Below are 16,486 nucleotides of genomic sequence, written 5' to 3' on the forward strand. Positions count from 1 at the left end.
CCGCTCTTTCCCTTCCCAAATATTCACTTCCAGTCAAGCTCTTAATTGCCCAGTTTCTGTCAAGAACCCTGCTGACGGGGCTGACTCCATCTAGGAGCTGAATGTCATTAAAGGGGCCCCAGGCCATGGAGGTGTTTAAGAAAGCACTAAATTCTCCCATTCATTATTACACTTTCTCAGTACCACAAGCCTCTCTTGATATAGCCATAAAACCAACTTTGCAAATAGCATCTCTAGAAAGGCAGGACTTGGGGAGATAAGCAGGAAGGGGCTCTAACTCCACTGGTCTCATTTCCAGGGTTGGTGTCCTCTGACTCCAGACCAGGATGCCTCAGCTCACCTCTTCAGGACTTCAGCTCGCTCTTCTGGACCACTCTAGCTCGGCTGCCCGCTGCCCATGGCTTGCTGCCTCTTCTCTCTCCAGCTTGCTCCCCTGGACTAGCTCTTTTGTGACTTTTGGTTGGATGAGAACCTATGTTCCGTTGATCCTACCACTTTTCACTGTCTCCTACTCTGTCTATAAAACACTCCTTCTTTGGCCAGTTTAGACATGGAGATTCACCCCAACTACTGTCCTGCCTCCACCTTCCTGTCTGCCTGCTCACTGCCAACTGCCACAACTGCCAATGTCATTTTTTTTGAGACAAGGTCTCTGTGTAGCCCCAGTTGATCTGGAACTTGCTATGTAGACCAGGCTGGCCTCGATCTCACAGAGATCCACCTGCCTCTGCTGAGATTAAAGGTGTGTACAATGTCTCCCACACTCTGTCAATTGCCTGGTGAAACCTCAACACTAATTCCAGTGTATTCTGTGGTTGCATCCACGTGGGAAAACATGGCTGAAGGAATGGCCTGGAGGTGAACGGCCTTGTTGAATGACTTGACTCTTCAACACACAGGAGCACTCAGTGCTGCCTGGCAGTGACCGGTGTCCCTATCCCAACCCCCAGCCTCCTAGATGATTATTTCATCTGATCTCCACCAAATTCTGCATCTTCTTGCTTAATGCTCAGCTGTGAAAACGAGCTCCTGACTAACACAGAGCTACGCAGGCTGCATTGTATTAAAAAACAGAGAGATCTGGGGAGAAGCTGCAGAAAGTTGGATTCTGGAGAGAGACATTTAAAAACAGATACCCCCCCCCCCCAGAAATTTGGGAGTGACTGTCCCCTATTGGTGCTATTTCAGAGGACGTCCTTGAGGGCTTAGATGATGCATTTAAACTGCATTCCTGTTTCTTTTGGCACTCTGAGTGTCTGGCATCTCTTCTATCAGTCTGAGGCTCTGATAGAGCAGGATGTGCGTCTTGGTCTGTTCAGGTTGCTTTAACACAGCACCATAAATAAACTGTGAGTCTTGAGAACAGCGGAGATTCATTCTTGCCATTGTGTAGGCTGGGAGGCCAAAGGGGCTGGCAAATTCCCTGTGTGGGAAGCCGCTTTCAGGCTCATAGGTGGTGGTTTTTTGCCGTGTTCTCTCATGGCAGGCGAGAAAAGGAATGCTCTGGTCCCCTTTGTAAGGGTACTGATCCCATCATGAGGCTCCACCCTCATGACCTAATCTCCTCCCAGAGCACCATTATCTTAGTGATTAGAGTTCAACTGAAGCATTTTGGGAGAAAGCAGACATTCAAACTATACATTGGGTCTGTCCTGGTCACCACCATGTTCCCAGCACAACACAAGCCACAACATTTAGTACATAGTTACTGAATTAAACTACAGGGAAAATTAATCAATGGGCTAATTTTGTCTCCCCCCCCACCCCCAGTTTTAGATAAGGGTAGGAGTGATTTTTGGATTACTAAAGAAAATGAACATGGGCTGGAGAGATGGCTCAGCAGTTAAGAGCACTGGCTGCTCTTGCAGAGGACCCATGTTCAATTCCAAGTACCCACTTGGTAGCTAACAACTGTCCCTAACTCCAGTTCCAGGGGAGTCCAACACCTCCTTCTGACCTCCATGGGCATTGCACGACACAGTGCACTTACATACATGCAGGCAATACACTCATACACTAAAATAAAAATAAAATATTTTTTTTAGAAAAAGAAAATGAATATGCTCTATCTGTTGATGATCACAATCCATGGGGCCATGAATTTTCTCTGCAAGGGCAGGCCTTCAGGGGTCCCAGTGGGAGCAGGAGGAGTATTCTGGAGCCAGGTAGCGGGGAGAGGCAGAACTGTCACATACATTACCTCCACACTCAGGCTGGGAGCCACTCCACGAGCCATTGGCTTGGCATGTTCGCTCTGAAGATCCCCTGAGCACGTGACCAGCTTCACAGCTGAAGCGCATCAGACTGCCAGGGGCAAAGCTGTCTCCTAGACGGATGCCGTGGGCTGGGATCCCTGGGTCACCACAAAGTCCTGTACTGGTTCCTATGGAAGAGAACACAGCAAATCCTGAGGGGTTTTGTTTGTTTGTTGATTTTTATAGAAGAAAAGGTCTCAGAGGTCTGAAAGAGGGAAAGAGATGGACTGTCGCTGAGGGGAAGTAGTGGGCCGTAGGGATGATGGAGGTGACAAAGGACTACGCCCAGCCCATAGTGCTTGGACAGGTTCTCCCTCACTACAGTGGTCAGAACACATTGATATGAGGCCCTGGCTAAGTCCCTGGGAGCCACACAGGATGGGGAGCGCTTGCCAGGCTGGAACTCCAATGGTCCAAGCTGCACATCTCCTGTTTCCCTTGTCACCTTATCCCCTCACCACAGCTGCTGACTCACGGTGCCCTCTCTACCTTCAGGACCATTCCTTGATGACTTAGACACTCATTCCACATCTTAGCCCGAATGACTACAGGTGTCTCCCAACTAAAGTCTTTTTTTCTTAATCTCTCTGAGTTTAAGCCTCCAAGCTCAAAAATGAATAATCATTGGCCTTGTTTCTTTCCTGCAGGAACATCTTTGGGAGCATCTTGGTATTGATTGAGAAAACAAAACCCAAGCTCCTTAACCTGGTTTTACCTTCCAACTTGATCTTAGCTTGAGCTTGATCTCAGCCTTTATTTACTTATCTTCTATTACTTTTTAAAAATCTCTTTCTCTCTATCATCTATCTATCATCTATCTATCTATCTATCTATCTATCTATCTATCTATCTATCTATCTATCTATCTATCTATCATCTATCTGTCATCTATCTACTAATCTTTGTTGCAAGGAGCCAGTCTATCATCAATCAATCAATCTATCTATCATCAATCTATCTATCTATCATCAATCTATCATCTATCTATCTATCTATCATCTATCTATCTATCTATCTATCTATCTATCTATCTATCTATCTATGTCTATCATCTATCATCTACCTGTATCTCTTTCATCTATCAATCTATCAATCTATCTATCTATCTATCTATCTATCTATCCATCCATCCATCCATCCATCATCACCTACCTATCATGTGTGCGTGTGTGTGTGTATGTGCACGCGCATGTGTGTGCAGGTCAGAGGATGGCCTGTAGGAGTCAGTTCTTTCCTTCCACCATATGAGTTCTGGAGATCAAACTCAGCTTGTCAGGCTTGGCGACAAGCCTTGACCTCCTGAACCATTTCAATGGCCCTTTGCTCTATTACTTTTTTTTGTTTGAATTTTTTCTTTTTTTGGAGACAGGGTCTTCCTGTAGCCCCAGGTGATCCAGAACTCGCAGTACAGACCAGGATGGCCTCAATCTCAGCAATCCATCTGCCTCTGCCTCCTAAATGCTGGGATTAAAGGCATGTGCCACCACTTCCAGACTCTATTACTTTTTAAAAGTTTCATTTTTAACTGAGAAGTAATAATTGATAAATAATAACAATAGTTGGGTAAAGTGGTGTTTTGATACCACTATGTTCTTGTGAGGAAATGATAACTATTTGGGGTGATTAAATCTGGTCCTTTAATTGAGGATTCTCTACTCACAAATTATACACACACGAACTATGGACTGAATGCCCTACACCCTGTCACTTCATTTCGGCCCCGTCCCTTTGGTATGCTACATTCCCACATTTATCTAGACCTTGACATTTTACAAACCCGCTCAAGAGAGCGCTGAAGGATCCAAGAGCTAAGAGGACAGACAACAGGAGATGGAGCCACAGGACTTAGTGCCTGAGGGAACCAGCAGCTTCCCTATTACAGAGACACATGGAGCCCAAAGGAGAAGGATGATGGAAAAGTAGTATCTATCTCCCTATGAGCCCACATGTGTGGGCACTGAATGGTAACATCTGAGCTCACACTGGATTTTCTGGAGGAAAAAAAATGTTACTAGGCCCATATATTTTCCCTTTTACCCTTGATGACTCGTGCAACTTAGCCTTGGAATTATTTTTCTAAGTCTAGTCTCAGACTGTGGGAATAGGAAGTAGCCCATGTTCCCTATTCTGCTCCAAGGAAGGGGATCTCTTCAACCTTCAAATGAAATATTTGGTCTTTTTGAGACAGGGTTTCCCTGTAGCCCCAGCTGGTCTGAAACTTGCTGTGTAGACCAGGCTGGCCTTGAACTCACAGAGATCTGCCTGCCTCTGCCTCCCAAGTTCTGGGATTAAAGGCACCCAGCTCAAATGAAGTATTTGAAAAAATAGAGAGCCTGTTACACTTGGCTAGTTTTTCTTGTCTGTTAAGAGTCTGACAGGGTGAAGTATATGGAGCAAGCGAGGCTCTTGCAGGTGACCCACCCTGATGGTGAGTGGCTTAGTCTCCACATTGACTAGCTGACTTCAGCTAATCAACACTACTGTAAGCAGGCAGTTCCAGCTCCAGGCAGTTCCAGCGAGACGACCCCTCACTGTACTGTTGGGGGCCTGCTTCAGTGCTATAAGGGAGTCTGGGCAGAACACTGCTCCATGCGGACAGATACAAAGATGGTGACTATTTACAGAAAAGGCACATTGGCAGAGATGGTAAAGACCTGAAGTGGGTCTCAAACCCTTGGTCAGGGATTAAGGACTTAAAGCTCAGGAAATTTTGTTATGTATTATCTGGGTTATTGATTGTACAGGATGAGACTCAAAAGTCTGAGCTGGAATTCTTGCATGTCATAAGGAATATGAGAAGCAGATGTTTCTGCAAAAGGCGTCAGTAAGGTTCACTCAGCTAGGGAGGAGCTGTGACTACTCGGTCCATCGGCGCATACCCTCAATTACTTCCCGAACACCTTCTCTTCTTATCAAGGTATTTAGGGCTCATTCATTCCCCAGCCTTGCTACTTTAAAAACTATTTTAGATTCATTTTTTGTTTTATGCATGTGAGTGTTTTACCTGCATGTATGTAAGCACACCCTTATGTGCAATGTCTACAGAGTCCTGAAGAGGATGTCAGATCTCCTGGAACTGGAGTTACTGATGGTTGTTAGCCACCATGCAGGTGCTGGGAACTGAACCTGGGTCCTCTGCAAGAGCAGTCAGTGCTCTTAACCACTGAGCCATCTCTCCAGTCCCTCATTCCCCAGCCTGAGCACTTATATCTTCTCTTCTAATTTGGTTAGAGGTTATCAAGAAGACTCAGCTTATGATCTTCTCAGTTACCGAGAAGACCATCTCATGATCCTGGTCTCATGAGTGTCTGCCGTCTTTGATGGGCATGTGAGAGAAATAAAATGCTTGATATTCTTCAATAATCAGGATTATTGAAGGGCTGACTGCACGTCCCGGTCCTCTAGGGAATGGGTTCCATGTCCTCTCAAGGTTCCTTTCTGGCCTACTTTTTCATGCCCAAGGTATCAACCTATTTTAATTTCTCTTAGGGGATTTTGATGCTACCAAAGAGGGCTTTCCACTTGCAGGAGGTCACAAACATTGAAACTACAGAGTCATAGGGATTTGAAAGTTTTCTAGCTTAGTTCTCTATCTCTGTAATATTTTTTGTAGCTAGCACAACTCTGGAGAAGGAAAGACTCTCTGGGCCAGAAGAAACATTCATTTCTATACTGGGGACCTGAAGAATGGCTGTGTGCTAATGAGTAGGAAGTTCTTGAAGTTTCTTTTGGTTTCTTTCTCCTTTACTCTACACTTCCCTTTCCATGGAGAACAAAAATACCCAAAATGGACCAAACAGACTTAAAGAACACTCATTGTCCCAGAGAAGTGTCTAGAAGGAAGAGCTGCACACAAGTATTATCACAAAAGGGATGGACAAATGCGTGATTGGCTCCATTTGCTTCTTTTAAATACCTTTTCCTTCTGGAACTTGCTCTGTGGATACCCAGGAGGCCTCAGCACACACAGCTCTGCCCTTCTGATTCTGTCCTCCAGTCACTTCCACTGGAGTTCAGAATACAGCAGTCAGGGGCCCGTTAGCAGGCCTTCCTCTGTTCAGGGTAAAGGTGCGCGCCTTTAGTGCCAGCACTCAGGAGGCAGAGGCAGGTGGATCCTCTGTGAGTTTGAGGCCAACCTGGTCTATAGAGTGAGTTCCAGGCAGCTGGAGCTACAGGGAGAGCTAAAGGGAGGCCCTGTCCCAAAAAAACCAAAAAAAAAAAAAAAAAAAAACAACGCCAAAACCAGGATCAACCACTCTTGTATGCGACATGCCCACATTTATCTGGCTTTTTAAAAGACAGGGTCTCACTGTGTGGCCCTGGCTTGCCTAGATCTCACTGTATAGATCAGGCTGGCCTTGAACTCAGAGATCTGCCTGCTTCTGCCTCCCAAGTACTGGGATTAAAGGTGTATGCAGTCATGCCCAGCTCTTATCTGGGCCAATGTGCTTCACAAGGCTGAGGGTCAAAGTCCTGCTGGTCCTATAGAGCTGTGTCTTGGATTGTTCTGGAAACCAGCAGCCCTGTTCTTTCTGGAGAGACCTAATGAAAATCGGATTCAACATTCTTAAATGCTGGTAGACAGGCTCTTCTAGGAATCTTAAACTGCAAGAAGAATCATGTGTCTTATCAGGAGACGGTTTCTCTGTGAGGATGAGGCTGGGATCTTTATCTTTAGGAAGGATCTGGCAGGGGAAAGGCTACAGAGTGAACTCAGTGGGAAGGTGGGCTCCCCGGGGAACCTCAAGCTACATAAGCAGCCATTCTCTGGAGGATTCCTGGGCAGGGTCATGTACTCTCATTCCAAAGAATACAGAGCTGTGTCAGCTCACGTTTTAGCTTGGTGGTTTCTGTTCTTGGGGACACAATTCACTTTCAAATATTTGTTGTGCAGCAGGACTTTATAGATGCATTTCTGGTTTGGAGAATATGGACACGGGAGCTCTGGGGGTTCCCTGCAATTCCTACTTCGAGTCTTCATAGAGACTAGTAGTGAAGTCAATAGAAAATGTCTGGGGACTGGTGTCTCAGGGTGGAAGACTGTGTGTCCCATTAGACAGCCAGGATATGGGACAGGTTGGGGTAGGTCCTAATGAGAGAGAAGAAGCAGGCTGGGGTCCAGGAGTCTGAAACAGGGAAGGAAAGATCACAAGAGTGGGTCTGGACCTGGACGCTCGTCCCCAGGAGCACATGGAGTTAGCTGTCTAGATAGGGCTGAGGTCACGGGTCGAATTCCCCAAGTTGTGCCTTTCCAAATGTTGAAGTCTCTTGGCTCTGTGGGCTTGGTCATCACTGACCAAGGGCTGGAGTGCAGTTGGGATTCCCATCTCTCTGTGAGTCAGGCTAAGGGCCTCAAAGCTGTGGTATGCTGGTACTAACGGATAATGGTCCTACCAGTCAATGAGCTATCAACCCCCTTTCCTGACACCATATTTCATACCTGAGCAGTGGGGGAGGGAGCCAGTCCAGTGTCCATCCAGCCCACACATGCGAGTGGCATTTCCCACCAGAGTCTGCTTGCCGGTGCAGCTGTAACGCACGACTGCCCCCACAGTATAGCTGTCTCCAGACATCTGGGCATGAGGCGGGGAGCCTGGATGGCCACAGGATACCACTGTGGGGAAAGAGTGAACATCTCAGCAGCTCTGTGGGGATGGACATCGTCACTCCACACATGCTTGCTGTGGGAGGTAGGGAAGGAGAGGAAACCTTGATATCTACTGGAGTGACCTTCCTGCTGGCTCATGCGTGGGCTATCAGCAGAACAAGCCTGCCCACTTCAACGCACTGCTTTCAAACCGGCCAAGCGAAGACTAATACCTCCTTAGCACATCACCAGTCACTTGCCGTTCTTTTACCTGTGCTCACTTCTCCCTATCTCCTCACTGCCATAGGATACACCCAAGATGTGCCTGAGCAGAAGGGTGGTCATAGAGCACACAAGACTTTAAAAATAGAAGCTGTGCCTCTGGGTCCTCACAGATCTTCACTGGCTCTTTTCCTTGCATCTCAAATTGGCCCATCAATCGTTCCCACCATGTCTCCTTCACTCTGAAATTCCTTTTCTTGAAACATCAAAGTGTAACTCTGAAGACCAGTGAGAAGATTAATTGATGATGGATCCCGGGATGGAGACGTACTGGGTGAGGGCACTGACACTGGGCTTGGCTTCCCGATTGTTACAGGTCCACACTTTCCTTTGTTCAGCACACACTTATTGAGTGTCTACTATGTGCTGGGCCCTGGAGAATAAAGCCCATCACTCTTGGAGCTTATATTCTAGTGGAGGAAGAGAGGCTTAAAAAGAAGACAGTGAATGGGTGGGGTTGTAAAACAATAAAGCTGCAAAGGGGAAAAGGTGTTTAGGATGAGGCAAAGGAGCTGCTTTTGAATAGAGTGGTCCAGGATGAGCTCTCTGCGCAGGTGACATGGACTTAAATAGTGTGACAAGGCCAGGGGCATGTCATCTGGGGAAGAACACTATGGAGGAGGGAATGTGAGGTATAATGGCCCGAGGCCAGAACTAACTTGGTACGTATATTGCTTTTCTTTTTTGCTATCACAAAATAGCTAACAAAAGCAATTTGAAAGAACTAGGGTTTATTTTGGCTCACAGTCTGAGGGGATCTGGCTCATCACTGTGGAGAAGACAATGAAGTATATGCTGCAGTCAGGAAGCGGAGAGTGGACAGAAAGTGCGGCCAGGCTACAGAACCTCAAGGTCGGGCCCCTGAGGCTCCACTTTCTTCAAGGTCCCGCAACCTTCCCTAACAGCGCCACCAACTGGAGACTGAGTGTTCAAACATGTGAGCCTGTTGGGGACAGTCCATACTCAAACCACAAGAATGTGTTTGAGGAAGAGCATGAAAGGGTTTCTGGAATAGATGAGCCAGGGAACAGTGGAAGAGGATCCAGGGTGGGGGCCACTGGGAGCCCAGGCCACGGCAGGATTTTATGCCACTAATGGAGGGAATGACTTGATTCACACTGTGCCAGGAACATTCTGGATGCTGCATGGAGGAAAAACCAGGGTGAGACAGGAAGGAGAAGCTGTTGCAGTAGTTCCAAAGAAGATGATGATGATTTTGATTGAATCTTGGGGTCTTCTGGGAGATCTTTGCCATCACTATAATTTATATCCAGACAAGGCACAGGGCATGGCATGGATGCTGACTAGGACGGGGGACCAGGGGTGCCTTGTTAGGATACAAACAATTTGAAGCCACTGGAGGCTCTGAAACTTGATTGGCATAGGCAGTGTCCACTCAGAACCCCAAACCACTTATCCGTACACGGAGCTGGACAGCCAGGTCAGGGTCCTCAAGCAAAGAAATGTGGGCAGTGATTAGCAGTCTCAGTTCCCTTGTATACCTAGAGGCAGGGCTTCAGATGGAATCACCCAGACTTGGAAGGCTTACAACAGGTTTATGACCCACAAAGACAGGTGGCACCTAGGTGTGGGCGGCCTGTTCTGTGGGCCGGGGTCCTGGACTGAATAAAAAGGAGAAAGGGAGCTGAATGCCAGCATCCATCTCCCTGCGCCCTGACTGGATGCAATGTGACCGCAGCCTCAATTTGCACCATTATGCCTTCCCTGCCAAGATGGATGGTCCCTTCAAACTGTCTTGCCCAAGTAAATCCTTCCTTCCTTAAGCTGCATTTGTCAGATATTTTGTTGTGGCAACAAGATAAGTAATGGATACATATTGTGTTTCTGGCAAAACCAGAAAAGGGTAAAATAAAGACATGATGTCCTGCTATGCAACCTTGAAAGTTCATGGCGGTACGAGCGAGGATGGGGAACAGCCTCTGGCTGAGACTGCACGTGAATTAGTGTGGCACTTCTGCAACAGGAGCTCAAGAAAGGCCCTGATGTCCAAGGAACAGCCAGTGACTACTGGGAGAGCGCAGCATGCACGCACATATATGAACACACAGAGGGGAGGAGTTCTATGACATGTACCATCCGCCAGTCACTTGGAACAGATGGATCTACTTACAGAGACACTGTGGGCGGGGTCGGTCCCAGGTGCCATCTCCCTGGCAGCTGAGCACAGGAGTGCCCAGGAGGTAGAAGCCGTGGTTGCACTGGTAGGACACGGTGGTCCCAAAGCTGAACCTGTGGGGACCGCTCGCATGGACCTGTCGGACGCTGTTCTCTTGGTGGCCGGGATCCGTACAGTTGATGACTGCAATGGAATGAGACAGTGAGATGCAGAGATCTCAAGCAAGCTTTGAAGTGAGAATTCAGAGGTTTACAGACACTATGCCCAGCCCAATAACGTCTCCAGACGAAAGCTGGTGACCAAAATGAATCCTGCCCAAGAAGTAGCGCTGGTTCTGATGCTGCAGCCCTTCTGCCCTGCCTGTCACATGGGCACAGATTCAACCCCCATGTCCAGGTGGCCATCGCCTTCCCCTGAGGACCCTGCACCTTCTTCTGGACCACTCAGCCCCCCACTCTCTCTCTCGGATTTCCATGCGTGAACTTCTAGTGCTGTCTACCAGCCTGGCCTGACATGTTCCAGTGGTGATGGGCAGCCTGGGTTGACAAGTCTCAATACCTCGAGGCCATGGCTGTCTTGCCTCTGCAGGCCTGATCCCTGACATAATGTGGCTCTCTCAGCAAAGCACAGCCATTGTAAAATAGACACATCTGACTTGGTTTGTATGGTACTTGGAATTTTTCTGAAACTGTTTTAATCACTTTTATGAGTATCTCAAGGAGACATTAGTACCCCAGAGGACTCAATTAACTTTAAAATGCTCAGGAGTTTCCAAAGCAGCTTTAGTTTAGAATAATACAATATTATTCATAACCCATAATAAGTACTTTTGCTTTCAAACAGAATCTTTCAAACAGTACTTTAGGGGGTTGGAGAGATGGCTCAACAGTTAAAACACTGATTACTCTTTCAGAGGACCTGGGTTCAATTCCCAGCACCCACATGGCTAATAATCATCCATAACTCCAGTTACAGAGGAATCCAACTCCCTCTTCTGATCTCACTGGGCATTGCACAACATGGGTGCACTTACACATATGCAGGAAATATACTCATACACATAAAATAAATAAAAATAATAGATAAAATATTTTTTAGATAACATATTTTTAAAAACAGTACTTTTATATTTATCATCTTACCTGAGTCTCATATTCATAGATTAAGATAGGCAGGAGAACTACAGGCACTTTTTTCCTCTTTGATGTGAGATATTCACTTTACTATATACATTTTTTTGTTTGTGTTTGTTTATGTGTATGTGGGGACACATGTGTATGGGTGTGTGTGCATCTGAGTGCGTGTGTATGTAGAGGTCAGAGGATAACCTCAGGTGTTATTTCTTAGGCATGTCCACATTTTAGAAATGTGTATTTGTATGTATATATACCAATATGCATTTGTGTATGTGTATGTTTGGGTGTGTTTATACATGTACTTGGAGGCTGGAGGACAACCTCACATGTCATCCTCAGGATCACTGTCTACCTCCTCTTAGACAGCCTCTCATTGGCCTTTGGGCTAGACTGGCAGGCCCGGGAGCCCGTGGGATCCACCTGTCTCTGCCTTTGCCATGCTAGGATAAGCACACCATCATACCTGGCTTACTTTTTCTTTGGCATGGGTTCTGGGGGTCCAACTTAGGTCCTCGTGCTTGTGAGGCAGCTGCTTTACCGGCTAAGCTGCCTCCCTTGCCCTAAGGTATTTACTCTTTGATGAGTATCTCAGAGATTTCACCCCTATACTGCTGTAAGAAGCCCTTAAAAGCTTAGAGGTTACTTCCTGAATGGTCCAAACAGTCCTCTGCCCAGGCTACTTCTTGAGTCTTTGGGTTCTCCTTTGTGTCTTTTACTTCTGTCCCTGCCTCTTCATCACCACTCTTAGATTCCAAAATTTCCTCATCATTAGGATCTGCTGAATATGATTACAAAAGAGCAACAGCAACAATTTTGAGACCAGGAGGAGAGCTCAAAATGTTGTTCTTGATCTCATTGAGCAGGTATGGCAATGACACTCCTTCTAAATTCTTGTGTGTGTGTGTGTGTGTGTGTGTGTGTGTGTGTGTGTGTGTGGTGTGCGTGTGAGTGTGTGTGTATGAATGGGTGGGGCTTTACATGATGATAATAAATTCTTGTTCTATGAACTAATAGGATTTACAAGATGAAACTAGCATTTGATTTCCTTATAGAACCCATGACGAAATTTTTCTTGGCCATATCTGGGGATTGAGAAAATCCCCATTTGTGACTTTTTTCTGTCTCAAGTCTGTGTCCAAGGCAGAATAACATTAGGACTGAATTTGGTGGCTTTTGCTCCTGGGCTGCAGAAGCTCAGAAAGCTGAGGTCTTGGGGAGTTGGGCGGGAAGGGCGACTCACTTCTGCAGGTGGGGAGCGTGTCACTCCATTGCCCATTGGCCAGGCACTGGGACCTAGCAGCCCCCTCGGCTATGTACCCTGGGTTGCAAACAAACTTGACCACGTCATTGAGGTTGAACTGGCTTCCCTGAGTGAGGCCATTGACTGGGTTGCCTGGGTGTCCACAGGTGATTGCTGTAACCAAAACAGAAGACAGGTGAGCCCACCTACCATTCCACAGGGCCCACCCCCCATCCTCACTGAGGTGATGGGATGAGTGGGGGGGCATGCTTTGTTGGGGATGCAGATCTGTGAACGTGCTAACATTCTATGCCAAGTGTTGGGTTCATGCAGCCAGCATGTAAGGGAACTGCTGCTTGTACCACATTGGCAAAGGATCATGACCCTCCATTCCAAGGTTAAAAACCATTCATCGAAACAGAGAAGTCTAAGGAGGAACATCTCAGCAACACCACCTTTTTTTTTTTTTTTTTTTGGTCTTTTTGAGCCAGGGTCTCCCTGTAGCCCCAGCTGGCCTGGAACTCACTATGTAGACCAGGCTGGCCTTGAACTCACAGAGATCCGCCTGCCTCTGCCTCCTGAGTGCTGGGATTAAAGGTGTGTGCCACCACACCCAGCTGGGAACACCACCTTTTAAAGGCAGATAGACAAAGAAGCCTGCAAAGGTTATTCAGGGTTGGGGGTCAGAAGTGGAGCCCAGCAAAGTTCAGTGAGAGTAGTGTCATAGGAGCCAAGAGGACCATGCCAAGCTATGTCAGGTACACCAACAAGTCAAGTAAAGAGGGAAGAGCATCTGACTGGGGTCACTGCTGACCTTGGTGTGTCTTCAGTGGCATGGTTTGCACTGCTTACTGCCTCCCAGTTACTCCCAGGCCCTGTCTGAGTATAACAGGAGTAACTTTCATGCAAGCTCTCTATGCCCTCAGGCTCATGTGCCCCCCGACTTCTGCTCCAAAGCTTTGATATATCTTGTCTCCTACCCTGCAGCTCTCAGCAGCAGGGCTCAGAGAGGACTCTGCATCATAGCTCAGGACCAGGGGTTCCTGTTATGGGAAGGTTTTTTTTCAGGTTGGAACAGGGAAGTGGTGGGGCAGAATGTAGGTAATAAGGGGATCGGTAGAAACTAGATTAGGTAGCTGTGATGGTTAACTTTTGACTGTCAACGTGGTTGATAGAGAATCACCTAGGAGATTGGAAAAGCACATCTCTGCTTGCATCTGTGAGGGCATGTCCACAGATCATGAGGGCTCTGACCTAATAAATGGATTAATCCCTTGGTGGAGTGATAATATTATAACAATTGGGAGATGGTGAAAAGTAAGAGGCTGGGTCTAGCTGGAGGAGAGATAGGTCATCAGGGCTTGTCCCCAGAGCTCTGTCTTGCCCTGGCTTCTTTCTGTATTCCCTTTCTCTGCTTCCTGGCGTCATGATGTGAACTGCTTAGCTCCTACCATCATGGATGGAAACTTATGAAACCATGAACTGAAATGAATCTTTTAAGTTGTTTATGTCAGGTCTGTCCATCACAGAGATGAAAATCCCAACTTTTCACCTGTTACTTTTAACTAAGTCTAACAACGAGTATCTTTAGGTCAGGTAGACATTCTCTATCCAGACCCTAGCATCCTCCACTATTATATAACTCTCTTTAAAGCACCAAATGCCAGTTTCCTGCAGGCATTTGCATTTGAATCTTTGGGATGAAATGAACATGTTTTATTTAGAAATATCTGCAAGAATGCTGGACAACTCTGGCTTTCTGTAAAGCAATACTTAAGAAGTCACTAAGAGCTACACAGGGAGTCTCATCTTTTAATGGACTGCTGCATATGAGGAGCCAAGGGAAAAGGAAGGATTAAAAACAAAATTTCCCTTATATCAGTTAAGAACAAATCCCTTGCATTTTACATAAAAGCTCACTTTAGGGAACTTTAAAAAGTAAAGAATTTTCCAAATTACTTGTAGGCAGCCGAGGATAATGGTGGCTCTCTAAATCCCCCCCCCCCTCAAATGCAAATTAATAAGAACAAATAAAAGAGTAGAAAATCCAGGTCTACAGCAGCCCACAAAACAGAGACTGCCACAAACTTTTGAATTGTTTGGAAGCAGAGGATTGAAGAAGAAATCCAGGCATTGTTAGCCAGAACTAGTACTTACAACTAGAATCCAAGAAAATGCTTGGGAAGTGAAGACTGGAACCTACATATTCAGACACACAAAATACCCAGGGAAACTGTCATGGAGCAGTCAACGCTGAGGCATAGCCTAGTGAAAATGTTAGTCTTTAAAGAATGAAAAATTGCTGGGCGTGGTGGCACATGCCTTTAATCCCAGCAATTGGGAGGCAGAGGCAGGCGGATCTCTGAGTTCAAGGCCAGCCTGGTCTACATAGTGAGTTCCAGGACAGCTGGGGCTAAAGGCAGACCCTGTCCAAAAAAACCAAAAAAAAAAAAAAAAAGAATGAAAAATCAGAATCCCCCCATGAAAACTATCAAATAACTTACTAAGAATAGAATTAAGATAATACTGTAATTCTTTTTATTTATTTTAATACTGTAATTCTTTTTTAAAAAATATTTTATTATTTTTATGTGTATGAGTTTATTGCCTGCATATATATGTGAGTGCACCCATGTCATGCAATGTCTGTGTAGGTCAGAAGAGGGCTCTGGATCCCCTGGAATTGGAGTTACTGATGGTTGTTAGGCATCATGTGCATGCTGGGAACCAAACCTAGGTCCTCTGCAAGAGCAACCAGTGCTCTTAACTGCTGAGCCATCTCTCCAGCCCCAATACTGTAATTCTTTCTTTTTAAAAAAATATTTCTATTTATTATTTTCATTTTATGGGTATGAGTGTGTAGCCTGCATGTATGTGAGTGCACCCAAGTCCTGCAATGCCACGGAGGTCAGAAGGGGGCTTTGGATTCCCCTGGAACTGGAGTTAAGGACGGTTCGTAGCCGCCATGTGGGTGCTAGGAATTTAACCCGGGTCCTCTGCAAGAGCAGTCAGTGCTCTTAACCACTGAGCCATCTCTCCAGCCCCCAATACTGTAATTCTAAGAGTGAATATTTAAGTGGAGTAGAATGGTGGCTAGTAGGGGCCAGTGTCAAGGGGGAAAGGAAGATGCTGGTTCAAGGGTTCAAAGATGGAAAAGATGGAGTGATACAGGATGGGTATGTGCATAGATACACAGCACCATGGCTATAGTTAATGATACTATGCTGTATATTGGAAATTTCCCAAGAGAGTAGATCTCAGGTGCCCTTACCACATACACCCAGAGGAGAGCAGATGACAGAACAATATTTTAATTGATCTAACTGTTGTCATCATTTCACTATGCACATGCGTACCAAAGCATGCTTAAATAAGCACTAAGGTAACACACACACACACACACACACACACACACACAGAGACACAGAGAGACATAGAGAGACACAGAGAAAGCAAAAATAATGTACTAAATTTTTTTAAAGAAAAATCAAAGAAATAACATATGAACAAGGATTTTATGTCCAATCTAGCCACTTTTCAAGTTATTGGGTACAGAAAAACCAGTTTACAGTTTTAAACATGCAAGAACGTTGTATGTGGTGGTTGTGCTGTTATCCCAGCACTCAGAAGGAAGTGGGATTGCAAACTTGAGACCAGTCTGGGCTACACAATGAGACCCTGTCCTAAGATACCCAAATGCCAAGGGCTGGGGGTATAGCTCAGTAAGAAAGTCTATTGTGCATAAAGTCATGGGTTCAATTCCCAGCACCACACATACAGACAGAGAAAAAACAAAATAAAAGAGAACAAAACAAACAAAACAACAAAAACCACACCATCACCAATGAT

The 16,486-nt window shown here is 46.0% G+C and overlaps 1 protein-coding gene across 1 annotated transcript in view; it reads right to left on the minus strand.

Annotated features, from left to right (window-relative positions):
* Csmd2 (CUB and Sushi multiple domains 2) overlaps window positions 1-16,486 on the minus strand; it is a 633,859-nt gene that overhangs the window by 27,024 nt on the left and 590,349 nt on the right. The window contains exons 56-59 of the mRNA XM_029561678.1: window positions 12,638-12,811; window positions 10,256-10,444; window positions 7,696-7,869; window positions 2,201-2,383 (exon numbers count right to left, since the gene is read on the minus strand). Of these exons, the coding sequence (XP_029417538.1) occupies window positions 2,201-2,383; window positions 7,696-7,869; window positions 10,256-10,444; window positions 12,638-12,811 (720 nt within the window). The remainder of the gene's footprint in view (window positions 1-2,200; window positions 2,384-7,695; window positions 7,870-10,255; window positions 10,445-12,637; window positions 12,812-16,486) is intronic.

The sequence above is a fragment of the Nannospalax galili genome, unplaced genomic scaffold (genome assembly GCF_000622305.1).
Source record: "Nannospalax galili isolate Female #2095 unplaced genomic scaffold, S.galili_v1.0 scaffold473, whole genome shotgun sequence".
NCBI classification, from domain to species: domain Eukaryota; kingdom Metazoa; phylum Chordata; class Mammalia; order Rodentia; family Spalacidae; genus Nannospalax; species Nannospalax galili.